We start from the raw sequence: 26581 nt of genomic DNA, 5'->3' as shown, positions 1-26581 counted from the left end.
GATAACATATAGATAATATATAGAATATAGGAGGAAATTGGATGAATGTTTTGACAACAACGATTTTAAGATTGTAGATTCGAACCCGATAAAAAGAGTAAGACGAGAAATTAATAAAGGCATAGAAACCAGTATAACAATAGCAAGAGTAGAAAAGAAAAAGTTAAAAGAGGGGTGTAAAAAGGGGGAAATCCCATCCGCTTTCGGAATTCCAAAAACACATAAAGAAGGGATTCCTCTTAGACCTATCATTCCTATGTATAGCCACCCGGGTTACGGGCTTGCTAAAACCCTAGTTAAAAGGATTAAAAGAGTGGGGGAAAAAACAGAATTTAGTATTAAGAACTCCATGGACGTCAAAGAGGAGATTGAAAAACTAGAAATTAGTAATTCTGATCGCGTGGTGAGCTTTGACGTCGTAAATTTATACCCCAGTGTTCCTAGAGAAAAAGCTGCCGACGCATTGCAAAGATGGTTGATGAGTAGGGGTATAGATGTCGTCGAGGCATGGGAATATGTTAGATGGTTTAACCTGTGTACGGGGTTTAACTATTTTTGGGGAAACGGGAAAATGTACATTCAAAAAGAAGGGCTAGCAATGGGAAACCCAGTCTCAGGAATCGTCTCCAGTATATTTATGCATTTTATCGAAAAGATAGCACTTAGCCTAATAAATAGGGGAATTAAGTTTTACGGCAGATACGTAGATGACATCCTTGTCATTGGTGAGGAGGAGGAAGTAGATAAACTATTCGTAAACTTAGGGGAGCAAGAGGAAAGAATAAAATTTACTAAGAGGAGATGGGTGACCGTAAGATTAGTTTCTTAGACCTGGCAATTCGTTTAGAAGGAAAGAAAATTTACACAGGGGTTCACCATAAGGCATTATCGGGAGATCTATACATCAACAAAGAATCGGCCCACGCCAACAGAACAAAGAATAACGTATTTCAAAACTTCTTCTTACGAGCTCACAGATTATGTAACAACCAAGCAGATTTGCGTAAAGAGATAGAATGGGTAATGAAAATAGGAAAGAGGAACGGGTACAGAGAAGAAGAGTTAAAGGGGAATTTAGGTAAAGCTAAAGTCACATACGGGAAAGAATTGGAAAGGAATAAAAGGAAGAAAGACAATAAAGGAAAAGAAGAAGAAGTTAGGGACGAAGAGGGGGAATATAAATATGTAGGCATTCCATACTTTCCCGGAATATCAGAAAAAATTGAAAGACTTGTAAGAGGGTATGGTGTAAGGTGTGGGATGCGAGCTCCAAAAACTTTGGAAAAGCATTTCACCGGGTATAAGAAAGATGGACAAGAGGAAGAAATAAATGAGGGAGGGATGAAGGGGGTGTACGGAATAGTTTGCCAATGCGGGAAGGAATATGTGGGTCAAACAGGAAGAAGTATGAATGTACGGTGGGGAGAGCATGATAAAGATATAAGAGAGGGGGTTCCCAAAACGGGGCTCTCCGAACATATCCTTGACGAAGGCCACATTATCACCAAACGGAAAGTGCTTAGGGAAGAAGAAAAACCTTTAAGAAGGAATGTATATGAAGGGTCATATATTTGTAAGGGAAGAGAGAATAAATTAAACAGAGACGATGGGAATATCGACGAGATGTGGGGGAAAATGTTCAAAAAGTGGGATGGGAAGGAATACGTAAAAATAGGTTTTAACGTAACCCCGGAAGTAGCACGCCAAGCTCAAATGGAAGAGGAATTCTCACTTGACTTTGCGTGAACTGGAAAGGAGGGGGAGAGGGGGAAAGACTGGAGGGGAAGGAGAGGGGAGGCGCCCGGCCTCACGCTCTACGAGGAAAACTTGAAGTATTGCAATTGCAGCACACGCGGGCCGTGGCTATTTAGTTTTAAAGTTTTAACGTTACAAGGGGCAGTTTTAATCAGGAAAACAGCATGGTAAAATTGACGCACACCTGTTATGGGTGTTAAGTATATACTGTTTAACCACACACACTTAACCAATCCCATATCCTATACCTAATAAAAGGTCGACGAGGTTATGAATTGAGTATAACCTAAAAGTGAACAGCCTGAAGAAGGGAGCAGTGGCGTCCTGAAACGTAGCAGAAGCAGTATAGATACTCGCAAAACGTAAGTTTTTAATATATTTTAATATTATAATTGTGAGTAATTTGCACAACTTTCATCATGAATTCGTGCTTCGATACGGGAAAAAAAGTGCGAGAGTTCCAAAAGAAAAGGATTGGGATCAACAGTAACATAAATAAAATATGGTTCCTCAAGGAGTGTAAGAGGTTGGGGGTGATCCCGAACTTTCTAAGATGGGGTTTTAAACCGTTGAAAATAGGAGGAGAAGTAAAGAAAAAGAATTTACAAATAGGAATGATAAATCAATGTATCAGGGAAACATATGGCACGATCAATAAGTTGAACAAAGAGTGCTTAGAACTCCATCTAGAGCTTGGCGTCTTACTAGAAGGACCGGTATGGGATAGGATTGAAGAAAGGCACCAAAAATACGTTGAAGCCGCAAAAAATAACCATAGAACGAAGATTCAGAATAAATTAAAGAAGCTTAAAGGGAAATTAGGAGGTTATAGGGAAATAGGGATGAAAGATCGGGAGGAAAGAGAGAGTGGAGAAAAAACCGATGGTTGCATAATGAATTTAACAGAGAAGGAACTTCCCAAGGAAATGGGGATAATTATGGGAAAAGGGCAAAAATATGCTATAGGGGAAAGTAGGATTGAAATGGAAGAATTTATTATAGCAGCGGAAGGGATAATATCAGTAATTGATGACAAGGAAGATAAGAAAGAGGTAAGACGCAAAATTCATGACGTCATAGAAAACCAAATTAGAAAAGAGAATAACAAGCGGGTAAAGAACGGGAGGGGGGACGTTAACAAGGCAAGAATGCATAAGGAAGACATAAAAAAGTTGAATAAGGTTAAAAAATGGGTAAAGGACAGTAATGTGCACATTATACGATCTGACAAGGAAAATAAGATTGTTGTTATAGATAAAGGAGAATATAGGAGGAAATTGGATGAATGTTTTGACAACAACGATTTTAAGATTGTAGATTCGAACCCGATAAAAAGAGTAAGACGAGAAATTAATAAAGGCATAGAAACCAGTATAACAATAGCAAGAGTAGAAAAGAAAAAGTTAAAAGAGGGGTGTAAAAAGGGGGAAATCCCAACCGCTTTCGGAATTCCAAAAACACATAAAGAAGGGATTCCTCTTAGACCTATCATTCCTATGTATAGCCACCCGGGTTACGGGCTTGCTAAAACCCTAGTTAAAAGGATTAAAAGAGTGGGGGAAAAAACAGAATTTAGTATTAAGAACTCCATGGACGTCAAAGAGGAGATTGAAAAACTAGAAATTAGTAATTCTGATCGCGTGGTGAGCTTTGACGTCGTAAATTTATACCCCAGTGTTCCTAGAGAAAAAGCTGCCGACGCATTGCAAAGATGGTTGATGAGTAGGGGTATAGATGTCGTCGAGGCATGGGAATATGTTAGATGGTTTAACCTGTGTACGGGGTTTAACTATTTTTGGGGAAACGGGAAAATGTACATTCAAAAAGAAGGGCTAGCAATGGGAAACCCAGTCTCAGGAATCGTCTCCAGTATATTTATGCATTTTATCGAAAAGATAGCACTTAGCCTAATAAATAGGGGAATTAAGTTTTACGGCAGATACGTAGACGACATCCTTGTCATTGGTGAGGAGGAGGAAGTAGATAAACTATTCGTAAACTTAGGGGAGCAAGAGGAAAGAATAAAATTTACTAAAGAGGAGATGGGTGACCGTAAGATTAGTTTCTTAGACCTGGCAATTCGTTTAGAAGGAAAGAAAATTTACACAGGGGTTCACCATAAGGCATTATCGGGAGATCTATACATCAACAAAGAATCGGCCCACGCCAACAGAACAAAGAATAACGTATTTCAAAACTTCTTCTTACGAGCTCACAGATTATGTAACAACCAAGCAGATTTGCGTAAAGAGATAGAATGGGTAATGAAAATAGGAAAGAGGAACGGGTACAGAGAAGAAGAGTTAAAGGGGAATTTAGGTAAAGCTAAAGTCACATACGGGAAAGAATTGGAAAGGAATAAAAGGAAGAAAGACAATAAAGGAAAAGAAGAAGAAGTTAGGGACGAAGAGGGGGAATATAAATATGTAGGCATTCCATACTTTCCCGGAATATCAGAAAAAATTGAAAGACTTGTAAGAGGGTATGGTGTAAGGTGTGGGATGCGAGCTCCAAAAACTTTGGAAAAGCATTTCACCGGGTATAAGAAAGATGGACAAGAGGAAGAAATAAATGAGGGAGGGATGAAGGGGGTGTACGGAATAGTTTGCCAATGCGGGAAGGAATATGTGGGTCAAACAGGAAGAAGTATGAATGTACGGTGGGGAGAGCATGACAAAGATATAAGAGAGGGGGTTCCCAAAACGGGGCTCTCCGAACATATCCTTGACGAAGGCCACATTATCACCAAACGGAAAGTGCTTAGGGAAGAAGAAAAACCTTTAAGAAGGAATGTATATGAAGGGTCATATATTTGTAAGGGAAGAGAGAATAAATTAAAACAGAGACGATGGGAATATCGACGAGATGTGGGGGAAAATGTTCAAAAAGTGGGATGGGAAGGAATACGTAAAAATAGGTTTTAACGTAACCCCGGAAGTAGCACGCCAAGCTCAAATGGAAGAGGAATTCTCACTTGACTTTGCGTGAACTGGAAAGGAGGGGGAGAGGGGGAAAGACTGGAGGGGAAGGAGAGGGGAGGCGCCCGGCCTCACGCTCTACGAGGAAAACTTGAAGTATTGCAATTGCAGCACACGCGGGCCGTGGCTATTTAGTTTTAAAGTTTTAACGTTACAAGGGGCAGTTTTAATCAGGAAAACAGCATGGTAAAATTGACGCACACCTGTTATGGGTTTTAAGTATATACTGTTTAACCACACACACTTAACCAATCCCATATCCTATACCTAATAAAAGGTCGACGAGGTTATGAATTGAGTATAACCTAAAAGTGAACAGCCTGAAGAAGGGAGCAGTGGCGTCCCGAAACGTAGCAGAAGCAGTATAGATACTCGCAAAACGTAAGTTTTTAATATATTTTAATATTATAATTGTGAGTAATTTGCACAACTTTCATCATGAATTCGTGCTTCGATACGGGAAAAAAAGTGCGAGAGTTCCAACAGAAAAGGATTGGGATCAACAGTAACATAAATAAAATATGGTTCCTCAAGGAGTGTAAGAGGTTGGGGGTGATCCCGAACTTTCTAAGATGGGGTTTTAAACCGTTGAAAATAGGAGGAGAAGTAAAGAAAAAGAATTTACAAATAGGAATGATAAATCAATGTATCAGGGAAACATATGGCACGATCAATAAGTTGAACAAAGAGTGCTTAGAACTCCATCTAGAGCTTGGCGTCTTACTAGAAGGACCGGTATGGGGTAGGATTGAAGAAAGGCACCAAAAATACGTTGAAGCCGCAAAAAATAACCATAGAACGAAGATTCAGAATAAATTAAAGAAGCTTAAAGGGAAATTAGGAGGTTATAGGGAAATAGGGATGAAAGATCGGGAGGAAAGAGAGAGTGGAGAAAAAACCGATGGTTGCATAATGAATTTAACAGAGAAGGAACTTCCCAAGGAAATGGGGATAATTATGGGAAAAGGGCAAAAATATGCTATAGGGGAAAGTAGGATTGAAATGGAAGAATTTATTATAGCAGCGGAAGGGATAATATCAGTAATTGATGACAAGGAAGATAAGAAAGAGGTAAGACGCAAAATTCATGACGTCATAGAAAACCAGATTAGAAAAGAGAATAACAAGCGGGTAAAGAACGGGAGGGGGGACGTTAACAAGGCAAGAATGCATAAGGAAGACATAAAAAAGTTGAATACGGTTAAAAAATGTGTAAAAGACAGTAATGTGCACATTATACGATCTGACAAGGAAAATAAGATTGTTGTTATAGATAAAGGAGAATATAGGAGGAAATTGGATGAATGTTTTGACAACAACGATTTTAAGATTGTAGATTCGAACCCGATAAAAAGAGTAAGACGAGAAATTAATAAAGGCATAGAAACCAGTATAACAATAGCAAGAGTAGAAAAGAAAAAGTTAAAAGAGGGGTGTAAAAAGGGGGAAATCCCAACCGCTTTCGGAATTCCAAAAACACATAAAGAAGGGATTCCTCTTAGACCTATCATTCCTATGTATAGCCACCCGGGTTACGGGCTTGCTAAAACCCTAGTTAAAAGGATTAAAAGAGTGGGGGAAAAAACAGAATTTAGTATTAAGAACTCCATGGACGTCAAAGAGGAGATTGAAAAACTAGAAATTAGTAATTCTGATCGCGTGGTGAGCTTTGACGTCGTAAATTTATACCCCAGTGTTCCTAGAGAAAAAGCTGCCGACGCATTGCAAAGATGGTTGATGAGTAGGGGTATAGATGTCGTCGAGGCATGGGAATATGTTAGATGGTTTAACCTGTGTACGGGGTTTAACTATTTTTGGGGAAACGGGAAAATGTACATTCAAAAAGAAGGGCTAGCAATGGGAAACCCAGTCTCAGGAATCGTCTCCAGTATATTTATGCATTTTATCGAAAAGATAGCACTTAGCCTAATAAATAGGGGAATTAAGTTTTACGGCAGATACGTAGACGACATCCTTGTCATTGGTGAGGAGGAGGAAGTAGATAAACTATTCGTAAACTTAGGGGAGCAAGAGGAAAGAATAAAATTTACTAAAGAGGAGATGGGTGACCGTAAGATTAGTTTCTTAGACCTGGCAATTCGTTTAGAAGGAAAGAAAATTTACACAGGGGTTCACCATAAGGCATTATCGGGAGATCTATACATCAACAAAGAATCGGCCCACGCCAACAGAACAAAGAATAACGTATTTCAAAACTTCTTCTTACGAGCTCACAGATTATGTAACAACCAAGCAGATTTGCGTAAAGAGATAGAATGGGTAATGAAAATAGGAAAGAGGAACGGGTACAGAGAAGAAGAGTTAAAGGGGAATTTAGGTAAAGCTAAAGTCACATACGGGAAAGAATTGGAAAGGAATAAAAGGAAGAAAGACAATAAAGGAAAAGAAGAAGAAGTTAGGGACGAAGAGGGGGAATATAAATATGTAGGCATTCCATACTTTCCCGGAATATCAGAAAAAATTGAAAGACTTGTAAGAGGGTATGGTGTAAGGTGTGGGATGCGAGCTCCAAAAACTTTGGAAAAGCATTTCACCGGGTATAAGAAAGATGGACAACAGGAAGAAATAAATGAGGGAGGGATGAAGGGGGTGTACGGAATAGTTTGCCAATGCGGGAAGGAATATGTGGGTCAAACAGGAAGAAGTATGAATGTACGGTGGGGAGAGCATGACAAAGATATAAGAGAGGGGGTTCCCAAAACGGGGCTCTCCGAACATATCCTTGACGAAGGCCACATTATCACCAAACGGAAAGTGCTTAGGGAAGAAGAAAAACCTTTAAGAAGGAATGTATATGAAGGGTCATATATTTGTAAGGGAAGAGAGAATAAATTAAACAGAGACGATGGGAATATCGACGAGATGTGGGGGAAAATGTTCAAAAAGTGGGATGGGAAGGAATACGTAAAAATAGGTTTTAACGTAACCCCGGAAGTAGCACGCCAAGCTCAAATGGAAGAGGAATTCTCACTTGACTTTGCGTGAACTGGAAAGGAGGGGGAGAGGGGGAAAGACTGGAGGGGAAGGAGAGGGGAGGCGCCTGGCCTCACGCTCTACGAGGAAAACTTGAAGTATTGCAATTGCAGCACACGCGGGCCGTGGCTATTTAGTTTTAAAGTTTTAACGTTACAAGGGGCAGTTTTAATCAGGAAAACAGCATGGTAAAATTGACGCACACCTGTTATGGGTGTTAAGTATATACTGTTTAACCACACACACTTAACCAATCCCATATCCTATACCTAATAAAAGGTCGACGAGGTTATGAATTGAGTATAACCTAAAAGTGAACAGCCTGAAGAAGGGAGCAGTGGCGTCCCGAAACGTAGCAGAAGCAGTATAGATACTCGCAAAACGTAAGTTTTTAATATATTTTAATATTATAATTGTGAGTAATTTGCACAACTTTCATCATGAATTCGTGCTTCGATACGGGAAAAAAAGTGCGAGAGTTCCAACAGAAAAGGATTGGGATCAACAGTAACATAAATAAAATATGGTTCCTCAAGGAGTGTAAGAGGTTGGGGGTGATCCCGAACTTTCTAAGATGGGGTTTTAAACCGTTGAAAATAGGAGGAGAAGTAAAGAAAAAGAATTTACAAATAGGAATGATAAATCAATGTATCAGGGAAACATATGGCACGATCAATAAGTTGAACAAAGAGTGCTTAGAACTCCATCTAGAGCTTGGCGTCTTACTAGAAGGACCGGTATGGGATAGGATTGAAGAAAGGCACCAAAAATACGTTGAAGCCGCAAAAAATAACCATAGAACGAAGATTCAGAATAAATTAAAGAAGCTTAAAGGGAAATTAGGAGGTTATAGGGAAATAGGGATGAAAGATCGGGAGGAAAGAGAGAGTGGAGAAAAAACCGATGGTTGCATAATGAATTTAACAGAGAAGGAACTTCCCAAGGAAATGGGGATAATTATGGGAAAAGGGCAAAAATATGCTATAGGGGAAAGTAGGATTGAAATGGAAGAATTTATTATAGCAGCGGAAGGGATAATATCAGTAATTGATGACAAGGAAGATAAGAAAGAGGTAAGACGCAAAATTCATGACGTCATAGAAAACCAAATTAGAAAAGAGAATAACAAGCGGGTAAAGAACGGGAGGGGGGACGTTAACAAGGCAAGAATGCATAAGGAAGACATAAAAAAGTTGAATAAGGTTAAAAAATGGGTAAAGGACAGTAATGTGCACATTATACGATCTGACAAGGAAAATAAGATTGTTGTTATAGATAAAGGAGAATATAGGAGGAAATTGGATGAATGTTTTGACAACAACGATTTTAAGATTGTAGATTCGAACCCGATAAAAAGAGTAAGACGAGAAATTAATAAAGGCATAGAAACCAGTATAACAATAGCAAGAGTAGAAAAGAAAAAGTTAAAAGAGGGGTGTAAAAAGGGGGAAATCCCAACCGCTTTCGGAATTCCAAAAACACATAAAGAAGGGATTCCTCTTAGACCTATCATTCCTATGTATAGCCACCCGGGTTACGGGCTTGCTAAAACCCTAGTTAAAAGGATTAAAAGAGTGGGGGAAAAAACAGAATTTAGTATTAAGAACTCCATGGACGTCAAAGAGGAGATTGAAAAACTAGAAATTAGTAATTCTGATCGCGTGGTGAGCTTTGACGTCGTAAATTTATACCCCAGTGTTCCTAGAGAAAAAGCTGCCGACGCATTGCAAAGATGGTTGATGAGTAGGGGTATAGATGTCGTCGAGGCATGGGAATATGTTAGATGGTTTAACCTGTGTACGGGGTTTAACTATTTTTGGGGAAACGGGAAAATGTACATTCAAAAAGAAGGGCTAGCAATGGGAAACCCAGTCTCAGGAATCGTCTCCAGTATATTTATGCATTTTATCGAAAAGATAGCACTTAGCCTAATAAATAGGGGAATTAAGTTTTACGGCAGATACGTAGACGACATCCTTGTCATTGGTGAGGAGGAGGAAGTAGATAAACTATTCGTAAACTTAGGGGAGCAAGAGGAAAGAATAAAATTTACTAAAGAGGAGATGGGTGACCGTAAGATTAGTTTCTTAGACCTGGCAATTCGTTTAGAAGGAAAGAACATTTACACAGGGGTTCACCATAAGGCATTATCGGGAGATCTATACATCAACAAAGAATCGGCCCACGCCAACAGAACAAAGAATAACGTATTTCAAAACTTCTTCTTACGAGCTCACAGATTATGTAACAACCAAGCAGAATTGCGTAAAGAGATAGAATGGGTAATGAAAATAGGAAAGAGGAACGGGTACAGAGAAGAAGAGTTAAAGGGGAATTTAGGTAAAGCTAAAGTCACATACGGGAAAGAATTGGAAAGGAATAAAAGGAAGAAAGACAATAAAGGAAAAGAAGAAGAAGTTAGGGACGAAGAGGGGGAATATAAATATGTAGGCATTCCATACTTTCCCGGAATATCAGAAAAAATTGAAAGACTTGTAAGAGGGTATGGTGTAAGGTGTGGGATGCGAGCTCCAAAAACTTTGGAAAAGCATTTCACCGGGTATAAGAAAGATGGACAAGAGGAAGAAATAAATGAGGGAGGGATGAAGGGGGTGTACGGAATAGTTTGCCAATGCGGGAAGGAATATGTGGGTCAAACAGGAAGAAGTATGAATGTACGGTGGGGAGAGCATGACAAAGATATAAGAGAGGGGGTTCCCAAAACGGGGCTCTCCGAACATATCCTTGACGAAGGCCACATTATCACCAAACGGAAAGTGCTTAGGGAAGAAGAAAAACCTTTAAGAAGGAATGTATATGAAGGGTCATATATTTGTAAGGGAAGAGAGAATAAATTAAACAGAGACGATGGGAATATCGACGAGATGTGGGGGAAAATGTTCAAAAAGTGGGATGGGAAGGAATACGTAAAAATAGGTTTTAACGTAACCCCGGAAGTAGCACGCCAAGCTCAAATGGAAGAGGAATTCTCACTTGACTTTGCGTGAACTGGAAAGGAGGGGGAGAGGGGGAAAGACTGGAGGGGAAGGAGAGGGGAGGCGCCCGGCCTCACGCTCTACGAGGAAAACTTGAAGTATTGCAATTGCAGCACACGCGGGCCGTGGCTATTTAGTTTTAAAGTTTTAACGTTACAAGGGGCAGTTTTAATCAGGAAAACAGCATGGTAAAATTGACGCACACCTGTTATGGGTGTTAAGTATATACTGTTTAACCACACACACTTAACCAATCCCATATCCTATACCTAATAAAAGGTCGACGAGGTTATGAATTGAGTATAACCTAAAAGTGAACAGCCTGAAGGGAGCAGTGGCGTCCCGAAACGTAGCAGAAGCAGTATAGATACTCGCAAAACGTAAGTTTTTAATATATTTTAATATTATAATTGTGAGTAATTTGCACAACTTTCATCATGAAATCTAAACTAATCAGACTAATTATGTTAACCTTAACCAACAAAGGAAGAGTCAAAATTAACAGGGAACTGAGTGAAGAATTCGAAGTAGAAGGTGGAGTCAAGCAAGGTCATCCCTTATCTGCAACTCTGTTTAGTATAGTAATAGACTCTGTATTGAAACAGATGGAATTGAGAGGAAACATATCAACAAGATTAAAACAATGTATTGCATATGCCGATGACATCCTTATAACAGCAAGGACAAAAAAGACATTAATAGAAACATTTGAAGAACTAAAAAGTGAAGCTTTGAACATGGGGCTCGTAACTAATATGCAGAAAACTAAATAACTCAGATGTGTAAAAGGTAAAAGCAGATTACAAGACCTAATTATAAACGACGAGAGAATAGAAGAAGTGAGATATTTCAAATATCTTGGATCAGTTGTAAATGGCGACAACACAATTGAAGAAGAAATTAGAGACAGAATTATTCTAGGTAATAAAGCATATTTTGCCAACTTAGCCCTATTTAAGACCAAATTAATATCTAAATCTGCGAAACTGAGACTTTATATAGCATAATAAGACCCATAACCACATATGCATGCGAAACTTGGACCCTCAAAGACTCCTGTAAACAGAAACTCTCAATATTTGAAAGGAAAATCTTAAGAAGAATTTATGGCCCTCTGAATGAACCTGATGGAAATTGGAGAATACAAACCAACGAAGAACTCAACAAGTTAATCAGGAATGAAAATATCATAAATTTCATAAAATCACAAAGACTAAGATGGTTTGGGCACGTAAATAGAATGTCTGATGAAAGATTAGTAAGAGAAATATATAAATGGAAACCACTTGGGATACGAGCCATAGGCAGGCCAAAGAAACGGTGGGAAGATGAAATAATTCAAGATCTGAAAGACATGAAAGTAAAGAATTGGACGAAGAGCATCCAGGATAGGAAAAAATGGAGAGATGTTGTTGAGAAGGCCAAAACTTTCAATACATGAAGTTGTAGCGCCTCAAGAAGAAGAAGATAGAAAATGATCAAAGACTATAAAAAATATTATTACATGCTTTAATATAATTGCAAATTTGTTACATATTTCAGGGATTTATTCCACATATTTTGTGTTTTGGTTACATACAAATACAGTCCCCTACCCCAGCTACAGGGCTGTAGCAAAGTCAGGAGCTGAGGGGCTCAGCCCCTCCCCCGACCCAATGTTAGGTAAAACTAAGTTTTTAAAATTTGTTTGCAGTGACAAGTGATAATGTGGACATATGCTCATAACTTGATAAAAGATAAACTCACAGGAATGGGGGAAAAGGGGGTGTGCAAGCTCCAACGACCTGGTTGTCTAATTCCATATTCCCATTGCTTTAACTATTCGTTACATTACATATAGTTATTGTTAAATCTGTAGATGAAATTTCTTCTATTAAACACATTTTTTGAACAAAGTTCTACAGATATTCCTAAAAGGAGAAACCTTGCCAAATTATACAAAAAGGGGGGGGGGGGGGGATATTTTGCAACTTTTAGAACAACGTTGGTCAAGACATTTAAAAGTGACTAGGACAATATTTGAAAAATACAAGGAGATAATTCATATGCTGCAATTTGTGCAAAATGGAAATTTAATGGAGCAACATAACAGCAAGTGTTGGATTGCTTGTGGCCATTTGAAAACCCCAAACCCCAGTTTCAATTTCGCTTAATAGTAATAAAAAATATTCTTGAAATATGAAGCCCAGTTAATAAAATACACATAATGATCATTTGGTAGCTGGTAGAAAGACGATAGAACTTGCCACAGAAACAAAAGGGAACATGCATCAGGATCACTGGCATACACATGGGAAGGGATGAGGAAGATCCCACCCGAAATTGTGAAAAATCAATGTTTTCAAAAGAAAGCTGTAAATAACTCAGGAAAATCCAGTGGTAATGCAAATACTCTTAAAATGAACTCTGATTACCACTTAGTTTTTTAATAACTTTTAAATCAAAGACTAAAAATGATAATGAAATATTTTATTGTGCATCAAGGTGCTCCACCTAGAATACTGGTATGTAACATCCACCTTTAAATTTCCAGCACTCTTTGGGGGGAAAAAATCTGCTTACGCTAGTGGTCAGAATGATGTGTGCAAAAACATTATGCAAGAGAGTATTACACTGCTTGAAGAGACTGAGATTCAGGAGGAAATTGTTGAGCACTCCACATGAAAGAGGAAACAAAACACAGAATTACAAGATTGTGTTATCACAGATGTATTGGAGGGGAAAGACACGCATCTCAACATCCAGCTGAGTCCCTTTAACTTAACAATATTGAATATTTATGGGGTCCCTGGAACCACCATTCTGCCAAAAGAGGAACTACTTGTTGCCAATGCATATGTGAAGAAAGCAAATTTCCCTGATACCTTTGAAGAACTACTGTATACAAAGTCTGAATGCCCTATGAAGACATTGCTGGCATAAGAACTTTGCATGCAGTACAGCACTGTGTGAATCAATTTCTGTGTGTTAATGTGTATCAATAGCACTCAAAGACTCTCTCAATCTTTAGCAAGCACGTAGCAAATCTGGCATTTGAGAAAAAACAAGCATCGAACATAGATGGGTCATCCAATGCAATTTGAACCAGCCTGTGTTTCCTCACCATTTTTTTTTCGAAATATTAATAATTTAACCACTTATTTCTTCTTCTTTCAGATGTTCCAAAATGACATTCAATTTTTTTTCAGGCTTGTGTTCGGATTTGGCATCCATTTTCAATCAGCAGCATGCAGTTATTTTAGCATTCTCAGACCTTTACTCAAATTGCTGTAACTTCAGTTCTCTAATTCCAAATGCAATGATTCAAAAAACATTTTCTTCAAAAATAAATTATTTTCTTATTGTTTATTAGATTACCATCTTTGCTCCCAGATTCATAGTTTTCATGCTATATTACAATAAATCTAATAGATTTTTCATAACTAATCTTTGGGGCACAAAATAACCATGAAGTGGGCAAAACATCTTACCCACATTTCTTATGTTTTCTGTGCGGTGCTGAGCAAGCCTGAAAATTGTTAAACGTATGAGGTGCCTCTCTGCCCTCTTTTTCACTATAAGCTCCCACAGCTTGATCTTTTTCACTATAAGCTCCCAAAGCTTGGAAGTTTTCAAAAAATCGAAAGTTGATGCTTTGTATCTCCAAATGGGGGGTGGAGGAAAAATCTGAAATTTGGGCCACATTTAGACCTCTTGAGGCTCAACATAATGTTAAATTTTGGTGAAGGTGTTTTTTCGAATAAAAAAGATAATAAAGATTAAAATTATTTAAAAAAAATAGCCTCTTTACGGTACTAAATAAAGCATTTGTGGAAATGGGAAGTGAATAAATTACAACACAAAAGATAGTATACCTACATTTGAAATACAGACTTCAAAATGGTTTTTGAATCATTATGTTTGGAATTACAGACCCAGAAGTTATACCAATTTTCATAAAGATCTGAAAATGCAAAAATCATTACATGCCACTGATTGAAAAGGACTGTCAAATCCAAATGACTGTAAAAATTTCAATATCAGTTTCAAACACTTGAAAGATATAGAAATAAGTTATTAAAATATTAATGTTTTTGAAAATGGTGAGGTGACAAATTAATTCAAAATTGGTCGAAATGGTACTGAATTTGACCCAGGTATGTCAAGACTTCTCCACATGTTCGACATGAAGAATCACCAACTAAACTTTATTAGCCATAGGTATGCAGGCACTGTGATTGAATGGCAGGGTGGATAAAAATAATTATTTTCATTCAAAAATATTTTTTGACAATTTTATAAATTTAAATCCGATTTTTTTATTATCTTATTTTCAATACTAAAGTAAGATGGCGGATGGTCTAGCTTAGGCTTAGCTTAGCTCCGAGTTTCAGTTCTCATGCTCACAGGTGCGTAAAGTCGGAAAGTTAAAACTAGTGTTCGGGGCAATAATAAGCTAGTGTCAAAGTTCTAAGTGACTTTGTTGTCATTTGTGATATTGTGGCAGTTTTTGTGGACAAAAGATGTACACTCGGAAACAGTGAAAGAAGTCCAGCATGCCGAGTAGATCAGGCAGCAGGAAGAGCGGCTATGGAGGGGACAACAGTGACCGGCCGTCGCCCACCCAGGCCCAGGGACCTCTCATTGAGACAATAGAACATTGCGTGAAAACGCAAATAAATTCCGTAGTGCAGAAGAGTTTAGCAGACTTAATAGTAGAGAGGGTCACAGCTGCTGTAGTTGACGTGCTTCAGCATAGCCTCAACTTCAACAGTGAAAATGTCCACGAGTTTCAAGTGCAAATCGCATCATGCGAAATAAAACATTGCCAATCTTAGCACTCAATTGGAAGAAAACACTGCAGAACAGGAGCAATACCAATGGCGCAAGTCAATCAGAATATTTGGTCTCCCTGAAAAGGACAATGAAGATACCAACAAAATAGCAGTAAAACTTTTCGAGAACCAGCTTGGATTGGAAATTCAGAACAGTGAATATTTGTCGATCGCATACGACTGGTAAAAAATCCAACAGACCACGCCCTATAATCATGAAGTTTGTCAGTTACAGAACGAAATCCCTGGTTATGAAGAACAGCAAACTGACGGGAACCTGGATCTCCATCCACGAAGATTTGTGCAAAGCTCGGCTGCAGCTTTGGCATAAAGCAAGGGAACAGCTTCATGAACATTAACCTTTCATCATATTCACTTCTCAAGAAATTATATACACATCTGTTTATTTCCACAAAATACCATTGAAACCTAATTTTTTCACAGATTTTTAAACGTACATATACTTTTTTCCATTTTGTCAAATTGCCTATTTCTATATTTTTTAATTGCATCTTGCATATCTGTATTTTGAATTTTATTCTTTCATTTATATACACACATTGTTTATAAGTATTATATTTTTGAGTATATAACATTACTAATTCCCAAACAATACCGTTGAAATCTACATTGTTGCCCAAATTTTTGCAACTCTAACGTATTAACTATAAGTATATATATATCTCTTTGTTTTTTGTTTATTTTCTCGTTTTGCTTATTTGTGCCATTACTTATAGGGCTCTATGTAATCATTTCCTGCATTCTTGTATCCTCCTCATATTTTTTTTATCTTACTAATTTTTATTAGTAGATTTTTTTTTATTTTTAAAATCATATATTCATAATTACATATATGTTCTACACATGATGATTAAGGCACATACAATTACATTTTGGATGACAAGATATTGATTACCTTGTTACAATATTGTAAGACCCAATGCCTCGTTTCTGCCAGAAAAACCAAATGTATATTACAAGACGTTCCAGGCACTTATTGTTCGGCTAAACTGGAAAACAACTAGGCTCCATGAAGAGCCCATGTGATGAGGTCAGTGGAGTCCTCTCCCCTCCCTTCAGCTTCAGGGACAGTTCCCTCAGGCACCTTCACCCCCTCCTCCCCGACTCAGCTATTGTCAATCCACGCTCCCCAAACAGAAGCTAAGCAATGGCCTCAAGAATTTTGGAAAATATGCGATTACTTTCATGTGAAGTATGTTAACACTGGAGATTAAGCACGCTTCTCTCTTATAAATATTTTAAAAATCGTGCGATTTTGATTCTTAATCAAAAAGTTAAAAATGCTAGAGCATTTTGGCAGACATTGAAACGAGAGGGGGTTGTTACTAATAAGTTTACCCAAAAATTACCCTCAAGCATGGCCGTATTTAGAGGGGGGTTTCTAGGGTTCAACCCCCCCCCCCCCCCCGAAACATCTGACATGTTGGATTAATGGAAGTTCAGAAACCAAAATCTGTAACTATTTTCAATTTTTTTTTTCGAAGAATCACACAAATACAAGGAGACAATGTTGAAACGATAGAGCTAGAATTTTCATACATTTGGAATTCTGAAAGTTGAGTGAAACAGGATTTATTCGCGGAATTGCAGCCTACCCATGACCCCTCCATTTTCATTTATGCTGTCCTCTTTCCAGTTTAGTTCCTGCGTCACAAGGAATATACACTGAAAATTCCCTTATGATTGTCCCAAAATTCCCTTTCCAACTTTTAAATTCCCTGTCCGATAAAGTTGAAAATCCCCCTTGATAGGAGTTCAAACCTAGGATCTCCAGTTTCGTAGCGCATTACGCGATTGAGGTTACAATCCATGCACCAGGCTGTTTTTAAAGAGAGTAACTGGTTCCACACTTTTCAAATTCCAAAAATTAAGTTATAAGGTTAAACAACAAAAACTTTATGACTAAAATTTCTATCTAAATTTTAGAGCTTTTTCTTGAAGGTATCTTAAAATTTGATAACAAAGTATAATAATTGTGCATTTCAGTACACACTGTACGAAACGTAAAAAAAACAAAACAAAAACAAAAAAAAACTTGTGCTCGATATTCACTCATCTGCTGAATTGAGTAAGCCCTCTTAAGGATATAATAATAATAATAATAATTATTATTATTATTATTATTTTCGAATAAAATTGTTTTATTATTATGAAATTTTAATTATTATTGTATAATTATTGTTATTATTTCTATTATTCAAATTTCTGGCGACGCCCATGGGAACAATTATGAATGAACCCCCCCCGAAAATTTTTCTTGCCTACGGCCATGCCCTCAAGTGTACTCAATGCAGATGCAATAAATTACTTTTTTATAAATTCTGCTTGTTAGCAAACAAACACGACCGAGGTTGAGAAATTAATCGAGTCATATAAAACACGGCAGACAACCGGAACCTTCAAGCTGAAGAAGGTTAATGAGGCTACCGTGTTGAAAGAGGTCAAAAAAGTACATTCCAATGCCAAGGGTCATGATGGCATCAGTCTAAAAATGTTGAGACTCTGCATCCTGCATTGCCTAAAGAGCCTAACTCACATCTTAAACTGCTCTCTATCTCAAGGGGTATCTCCCGAAGATTGGAAAAAGGCCGTGGTGACACCCATACCGAAAACCACTGTATCACTTGATGTTAAAGATCTAAGGCCAATTAGTGAACTACCGATTATGTCTAAGGTTTTAGAATGCATAGTGAAAGAACAAGTGACGACCTCATCACCCAGTGACTTGTTCACTGCAGTCAGTCAACCAACAGAGTGAAATGGTCAACATTTTGCTCTCTGTTGGGATTTACAAAGCTGTCCTGTCATGGCTCTATGAGCATCCCACAATCAGCAGAAGTGGGGTATGGTTGGAGGACTACAATGTGATCCTCCCAGCTAGATCTGAGGGATCCGCTCACCAACGACAGGTGCGGTCCTCCATTCATATTGGGGGTTAGGTGTAGAGCTGACAATCTGCACTGTAAAAAGACATGTCAAGAAACAGCAATATAAGGCCATGGATGTTCCCAAGGTAAAATATTCCGGAGGTAAAGTAGTCCCCATTCGGATCTCTGGGTGGGGACTACTTTGGGAGGTCCCTGGACTAAGGATAAGATCTACATTAGGAATAAGGATATTAAATTAGGCACCTGTAATGTTCTGAGCCTTTACCGGCCTGGGGCATTTCAGTGTACAAGTTAATGAGATAGTTAAGTATAAATTAGATGTAGTAGCTGTCCAGGAAGTTAGGTGGTCAGGAGAAGGGAATTGTAAAACTAAAAATTATACTTTTTTCTCTGATGGTACTGAAAACCATAATTTTGGAACAGGCTTTTTCATAAATAATAGAATTATCTCGGCTCTTAAAACAGTAGAATTTATTAATGATAGGATATCATATGCAGTTTTACAGGGTAGGTGGTGTAAAATTATTTGATAAACATACATGCACCAACGGAAGATAAAGATGATAATACTAAAGATGATTTTTATGCAGAGTTAGAGCAGGTCTTTGATAAATTTTCTCAGTATGTAATGAAAATTCTGCTAGGTGACTGTAATGCACAGATTGGCAAAGAAGAGACATTTAAACCCATGATTGGTAAAGAAAGTCTTCATGAATTAAGTAATGATAATGGTATAAGATTGATTACTTTTGCAACCTCAAAGAATTTAATTGTGAAAAGTACCACTTTTAAACATAAAGATATCCATCATAAATATACCTGGTCTTCTCCAGATGGTAAAACTCATAATAAGATAGATCATATTCTCATTGATAAGAGAAGGCATACTAGTATAATTGACGTTCGTACACATAGAGGTGAGGTGTTGACTGTGCAAGTGACAATTATTTAGTAATTGCTAAATTAAGAGAAAGACTCGCAGTGATAAATCATAAGCAACAAAATCTAAAAGTTGTAAAATTTAATACAGGAAAATTTGCTGATGAAAGAATTAAGAAAGATTACCCAATTAAACTGTCAAATAGATTTGATGTTTTGCAGGATTTAAATGATGATGAAAATATAAATGAAACAGACGTAAATAAGAATTGGGAGCACATACGTAATGCAATAGAATCAGCAGCTAAAGAAAGTATAGGATACCATAAACCAAGAAAAAGTAAGCCATGGTTTGATAATGAATGTCATAATCCAATAGAAATAAGAAATCAGGCTAGACTTAGGTGGTTAAATACAAACTCTGATGATACAAATCCAAGCAATTATAATAGAATAAAGCGAGAAGTTAACCGCACGTTTAGAAGTAAAAAAGAGATTACTTGAAAAGCTAAATTAACAAAATTGAAACAAACAGCAAAAACAAAAATATCAGAGATTTATATAAAGGTGTAAATGAATTTAGAAAGGGGTGGCCACCTAAAGTAAACTTGATAAAAGATAAAGTGATTTTCTAGCTGACCCAAGCTATATTCTAAATAGATGGAAGAACTACTTTAATGACCTTTTAAATGTTCATGTAGGAGATAAATCAGAAGTAAATGAAGTGCACACAGCAGAACCTTTAGTTCCAGAACCTAACATGACTGAAGTTCAAGATGCTATTAAAGGGTAAAGAATAACAAAGCACCTGGCATTGATTTAATACCAGCTGAGTTAATTAAATATGGTGGAAATTCGTTAATATGTCAAATTCATAAATTAATTTGTTTAATATGGAATAAAGAAGAAATCCCTCAACAGTGGAAAGAATGTAACAGAAAGTGAAACAGAAACTAAAATTCGTGTGGGTATTAATGTGTCTGACAAATTTACAATTCATGATGGGTTAAAGCAAGGAGATGCATTATCTCCATTACTCTTTAATTTTGCCTTAGAATGTGCTGTTAGGAAGGTAAAGAAACTAACGAAGGACTAAAATTAAATGGTGTGACTCAGTTGTTAGCATATGCAGATGATGTAGACTTATTAGGGGATGATATAAATACAATTAAGAATAATGCTAAAATATTTTTCAAAACTGCTAAAGAGATAGGTTTGGAAGTTAACAAAGAGAAAACTAAATATATGCTTACAGGCCGAAACCAAGTGTTAGGTAATAATCAAAATCTAATTATTGATAACAACTCGTTTGAACCAGTTTCCAAATTCAAATACTTAGGAGTAATATTAACAAGTGAAAATTATATTATAGAGGAAATAAAAAGTAGGCTTAATTCAGGAAATGCATGTTACTTTTCTCTTCATAAACTTTTGTCTTCTCGTTTAATATCTAAGAAACTAAAAGTTAAAATATACAAAACAGTAATTTTGCCTGTAGTATTATATGGGTGTGAAACTTGGTCCCTTACATTGAAAGAGGAACATAAATTGAGAGTATTTGAAAATAAGATCCTTAGGAAAATATTTGGACCTAAAAGGGATGAGGAGACAGGTGAGTGGAGAAGGTTACATAATTTAGAACTACATAATTTGTATTCATGTCCAGATATTATTAGAATAATTAAATCAAGAAGACTTAGGTGGGCAGGCCATGTGGCACGAATGGGAGAGGAAAGAGGACTTTACAGGATTCTTGTTGGGAAATCTGATGGGAAGAGACCTGTAGGAAGGCCAAGACGAAGATGGAGGGACATCGTTGAGATAGACCTAAAGGAAATCGGTAGGGATGGAAAAGAGTATATAGATCTTGCTCAAGATAGGGACAGATGGAAGGCCTGTTTTGTTGCAACCATGAACCTTCGGGTTTAAGAAGGCTAGAGAGTTAGTTAGTTAGTTAGAGCGTTAATTTAATTTCTACAACTTTCAAAAAATGGTGCACAGACTTACATTTCTGTCCAATGTTTATCAGGACCCTCAGAGGGGTGTTGTGTTTGTTCAATCTCCTTTGAAGAAATACTAAGGTCTTTGTCACTGGCTGTTGAAATATTGGTATGAACTCTATTTTTCCCTTTAACTGAAGATGTATCTTTGGTTGAAGGAGAAACTGATTCTTTAGGTCTGAAACAAAACAAACGAAAAATGTTTAAGATAGCTTATACAGTGTGTTTCAAATATAGATCAACCCAAATTTTGATCACTTCTAACATGAAAACCATAAGAAGAATGCACACTAGATGAAAGTTTACGAGCTACAAGTGGCAGCTTTAAAATGCAACTACACACAATATTTCAGTTTGGTCTTTTTTGTTAATTTGTATACACATAAAGTTATGATACTCAAATCACACAACAATATATCCATTGTTCCATTATTAACAAATGTTTATCTCTTTCCTTAACACACAGGGTGTGGCAGTGTTCCTAGTATAATTTGGGTATGAAATAATGATGATGCCGGCAACAGTGACGTTATATTGAGTATGAATTGCAATTTGCAGTAGACTGTGCAAATGTGCATCAGTTGTTGTTTGTTGTTATTCTGTGAAGTGTAGCGATTTTTTGCCACAAACCTTTCCACAGAAAGTGATTTTCCGTTATGGTGGCAAGCTTGGTCTCCAGATTTGTCCTCTTAGGACATCTTACGAGTTTCCTTAACCCTCCGTCATACGCATCCTCATTGTAGCACAAATGTCCCGTGTGCGGCACTCAAGTGCCGCCTCATCAAAACCAACATTATTTACGTGAATTATTGATGCAAATCGAGGTTGAATTACACTAGTACTTGCTGGAATTCAGGCGAAATATACATGAATGCAAACATGTCCATTTAGGACATTTTTATCAGCTATTAAAAGAAAAGTAAAAAAAATGAATGAGTCTCATAGAATTACAAGCTTAGAATCTTGAAGCAAATGCACCAAAATATTATTATAAAAGTAATTAAAACTTTGCCATATAATGAGGGCACTAAAAATTAACTCACCGTTCACAAAATTATCAAAGTATTTTCCAAAAATTTCAATGTATTTTTCAAATTGAATTGAAATCGTAGAACTTCTACGGGCGTAGAAAGGAACTATTTGTTCCAAAACTCTTTCTCAAAATCTTATTGACTCGCAGTAAGATTGTAGAAAACACACCTCGAAGAAACTTACAAAATGTTTTTAAAATGTTCAAATCTCAATTTGTTTCTCGTACTCTTACGAGGTATACGTAAGAAAAGACATTCTGACTCAAAGGTAAGGAACCAAATGTTGTCACTTTTTAATATCGTTATTTTGACAACTCCGACATTTCGTATGGGTACTGCAATTGTTTCTGCATACAAATAATTTGCATTCCGAACAACGTACTGTGGTTTTATTCTTCTTATTTCCCCAAACTTCATGGCTGGCATGCTGTGATTTAAGATATGAAACGTTCCCGCCCGCGGTACTGAGTGCCGCCAAAGGGGGACCAGTCACTTCAGAGGCATGTAAGTAAATGAAAGAATGACAGAAAAAAGTCGCCAGTGCGTCTATGTTTTCGGGGGAATAGTGAAGTTAAGTTACCTATTGGTTTCCCGACAATTATTGCGCTGGTAAAGAAAATAATTCAAAATTTTAAAAAAAGGTGGCACTCGCCACATGGGTTACAGAGGCTTAAGCAAGAAGTATTCCAAATAAATACTGCAACAATCATGAAACTGATGGATCACTTCAGAGTTGTTACCAGTATCCCGACAAGCATGCTAGAACGAGTAATGAATGGACCATATTCACGTCATTTTCACCTGACCACTCAAAAACTACTGTTTTTGAGAAAAAAAACTGCAACAATGCAATGGATAGTTAGTCTATAGATGATCTCTAACTTGACATGTCATACTGTTAACTTAAAATACAGGGTGTTCGGGCTTCAGGTAAACAAAAAGAACATGCTATAACTTTCGAATGAATTGATAGAAATGTGAAAGCAAATACTCATTCGATAGGAAATATCTTCAAGCTTTAATAGCCAACATGGCAACACTGCAACTGCCACGCTGCACGCTTCATGAAGGAAAATCGCAAAATCGTTATGTATCGGAGCGGTTATTCATCATGTGGACCCCGCAGCGGAAAGTGCAGTGCGTGCTTTGGCTAGCTGAATTGAAATCCGTTACACATTTTCAGCAGCGTGTCAGAATGGAATGGAATGTGGATTCTCTCACATGCAAAACAGTTTATGAGTGGGACAAAACTCTAAAGGAAACCGGCAATTTACTGTCTCAGGCAGGGAAGTATCCGAAGAAGTGCGTAACTGAAGATACTGTTGAACGTGTGCGGGACTCGTTCTGCAGGAGTCCACGGAAGTCAGTAAGACAGGCAAGTAGAGAACTAGGGATTCCTTGTTCAACAGTACACGATATTGTCCACAAACGTCTATGTTTGGGTGCATACAAAGTGCAACTGCTTCAACACCTTAAGCCAGACGATCCACAGAAGAGAAGAGACTTCGCTGTGACAATGCTGACCTGGATTGAAGAACATGAAAATTTTCTTGATAAGGTGTTTTTTTACTGATGAGTCCACCTGCCATGTTTGTGGTAAGGTAAATCGGTACAATTGTCGTGTGTGGGGTGGTGAGAATCCTCACCAGCTGATGGAATTTGAAAGGGATACACCGAAAATTAATGTCTGGTTAGGACTGCATAAGAATGGCATGGTAGGACCTTTTTTTCTTTTTAGAGCCTACAGTGACTGGACAGGTCTACCTAGACATGTTGGAGAACTTTGTACTTCCTCAGATAACTCCTGATTTTCTTTTCCAGCAGGATGTGGCCCCTCCTCACTATCACAGAGACGTCACAGCATTGCTCAATTGGACATTTCCGGAACAGTGGATTGGACGAGGTGGGCCGATACCTTGGCCCCCAAGATCCCCAGATTTGACGCCATTAGACTTTTTTGCTTGGGGATTCATTAAGAACATTGTGTACCAAACGAAAATTTGAAATGTGGCAGATTTGAGACAACGTATCAATAATGCAGTTCAGCTTACAACACCACAAATGCTTTTCAATATGTGGCAAGAGGTAGATTATCGTTTTGATATCTGTAGAGCTACAAATGGTGCTCATATTGAGATTTATTGACACATGAACACTTTCAGCTATTCTTCTACGATTATGAACAGTTCATAAATAGTTTCCTTTCGTTATTTGTAACTTATAACGTGAAAATCATTTCATTGATAACATGGCTGCTTAAGAAATTCTGCTCTTTTCATTTGTGTACCTAACGATTTTGTGATTTCCCATCATTCAGCATGCAGTGTGGCAGTTGCAGTGTTGCCATGTTGGCTATAAAATCTTGAAGATATTTCCTATTGAATGAGTACTTGTTTGCACATTTCTATCAATTCATTCAAAAGTTATAGCATGTTCTTTTTGTTTACCTGAAGTTCGAACACCCTGTATTGTATAATTGTATCTTGTGAAGTAGAGCAAGTTTTTACTGAGTGCAAAAATATTCTTGCCAAAACTAGAAGGAGTTTCAAAGTTGAAAATCTGGGACATAGTGTTGTAATCATGGTTATGTGTGTATCATTTTAAAAGTTTCAAATATATTGAGTATAATAATTTAATTGCAAGAAGGAAAAACACAGACATATATACGAGGGTTGGGGAGTAAATCATGGCAACCCAGTAATAATTCGACAATCGAAGGATGTATTAAAAATTTGTTATATACACAACTCAAAGAGTATCCATTATGGATATTTTGTTGGTGGGAATCATGAAAGAAAACCCAAGCAACCCTGTGATATACACAAGTTACATTAATACATGTGTATATCACAGGGTTGCTTGGGTTTTCTTTCATGATTCCTACCAACAAAATATCCATAATGGATACTCTTTGAGTTGTATATATAACAAATTTTTAATACATCCTTCGATTGTTGAATTATTAATGGGTTGCCATGACTCGTACCCCCAACCCCAAACCTCGTACAAAGTATTATCAAAATCTGCTCTCCACTCTTGGTTTTGCCAATACATGTAACATAAGAAACACTAAAAGATAATAAAAGACACAAAGGAATGGCCTATTAATTGAAGTTCATTAACTTGACACCAATAACAATTCAAAGTTATTCGTAGTAAAAATCCCATTATAATAATACCATATCAATGTACTAAAGCCAAGGATAAATTATATATGAGGATAAAACAGTCCCATAAGCCAGTGCTATTGCGGAAATCTCTAGGCATATACAGAAGTTGCTGTATGACATTTCTATTAGATACAGAATTGGCTAGCACCCTCAAACTGTTTGGACGAAATCTAACAGTCTCAAAATGATGATCTGCTCTCACAACTTATGGTGAATGAAATGAAAAAAGTTTACAGTTTGACATTACGTGGCTATGTTCTTCATCTGCATTTGCCTACAACAAAATTTCATTGTAACTCTACAGTACAAAATTTCTTCTGTGGTAAATCTACTGCTTTCTGGGTAGTATGTTACTTTAGTACAGCAAAGTATATAAATGAAACACTGGATTACAGCATAGCTTGTTTTAACACCTATAGAAAAGTAGTTTTCTGTCAAGCTTGTACAAAGGAGCTACGTTTAATTGTTAGATTACATACAAATTAAAATTTCTTTCCATGGGAAATCTATGTGCATTCACACACATATACTATAGAGTTATATATAATGGCCTTGTTCAAAACTACCAGGTGCTGATGTGATTTCTGGCAACTCTGAAAATGTTTCATCGACCGGGTTTGTTTCTCTACCTCTTGCATTTTTCAGAAACAAGTTTAAATAGCAAGTAATGGACACTGTGACGAGGCATCATCTTACATTACATCAGTTCTGAATATGACAATGCTAAGTTTTCACATTTTGTTACACACCAAGTCAAACGATGTTTTCTATAATTTCATGTGTATACACAGATAAACAGGTTATACGCTTTTACAAAAATAAAAAAATGCAAATGACCTAAATTAACCAGGTTATGTTCTTCTAGCATCCCTGAAAATGAGGATTTGATTCAAACTATTGCCTATTCTTTGTGAAACATGTGCACACAATTAGCACAATAGGTGACACAAGGTCAAGAAAAAGTCAAGAAATTGGGATTTATTATTTTGGTAGACACCATGTATTAATACTTATTAAATCCCAATTTCTTGACTTTTTCTTGACCTTTCTTTCCT

General features: G+C 37.1%; 2 protein-coding genes across 9 annotated transcripts in view; both read right to left on the bottom strand.

Annotated features, from left to right (window-relative positions):
- Positions 1-26581, bottom strand: part of LOC145988862 (uncharacterized) — a 199664-nt gene that overhangs the window by 68259 nt on the left and 104824 nt on the right. For all 7 annotated transcript variants that reach the window (XR_014441795.1, XM_083124114.1, XM_083124112.1 and 4 more), the window contains exon 3: positions 21333-21503. Coding sequence is in view for 6 of the 7 variants with exons in the window: in XM_083124114.1 (XP_082980240.1) it covers positions 21333-21503 (171 nt within the window). In the remaining variant the exon portion in view is untranslated. The remainder of the gene's footprint in view (positions 1-21332; positions 21504-26581) is intronic.
- LOC145988858 (uncharacterized) overlaps positions 1-26581 on the bottom strand; it is a 211102-nt gene that overhangs the window by 170952 nt on the left and 13569 nt on the right. The window lies entirely within an intron of this gene.

This window comes from Lepisma saccharinum, chromosome 6, assembly GCF_977018435.1.
Source record: "Lepisma saccharinum chromosome 6, izLepSacc3.1, whole genome shotgun sequence".
In the NCBI taxonomy this organism is placed as follows: Eukaryota; Metazoa; Arthropoda; class Insecta; order Zygentoma; family Lepismatidae; genus Lepisma; species Lepisma saccharinum.
This window is presented reverse-complemented; position numbering and strand designations above follow the sequence as displayed.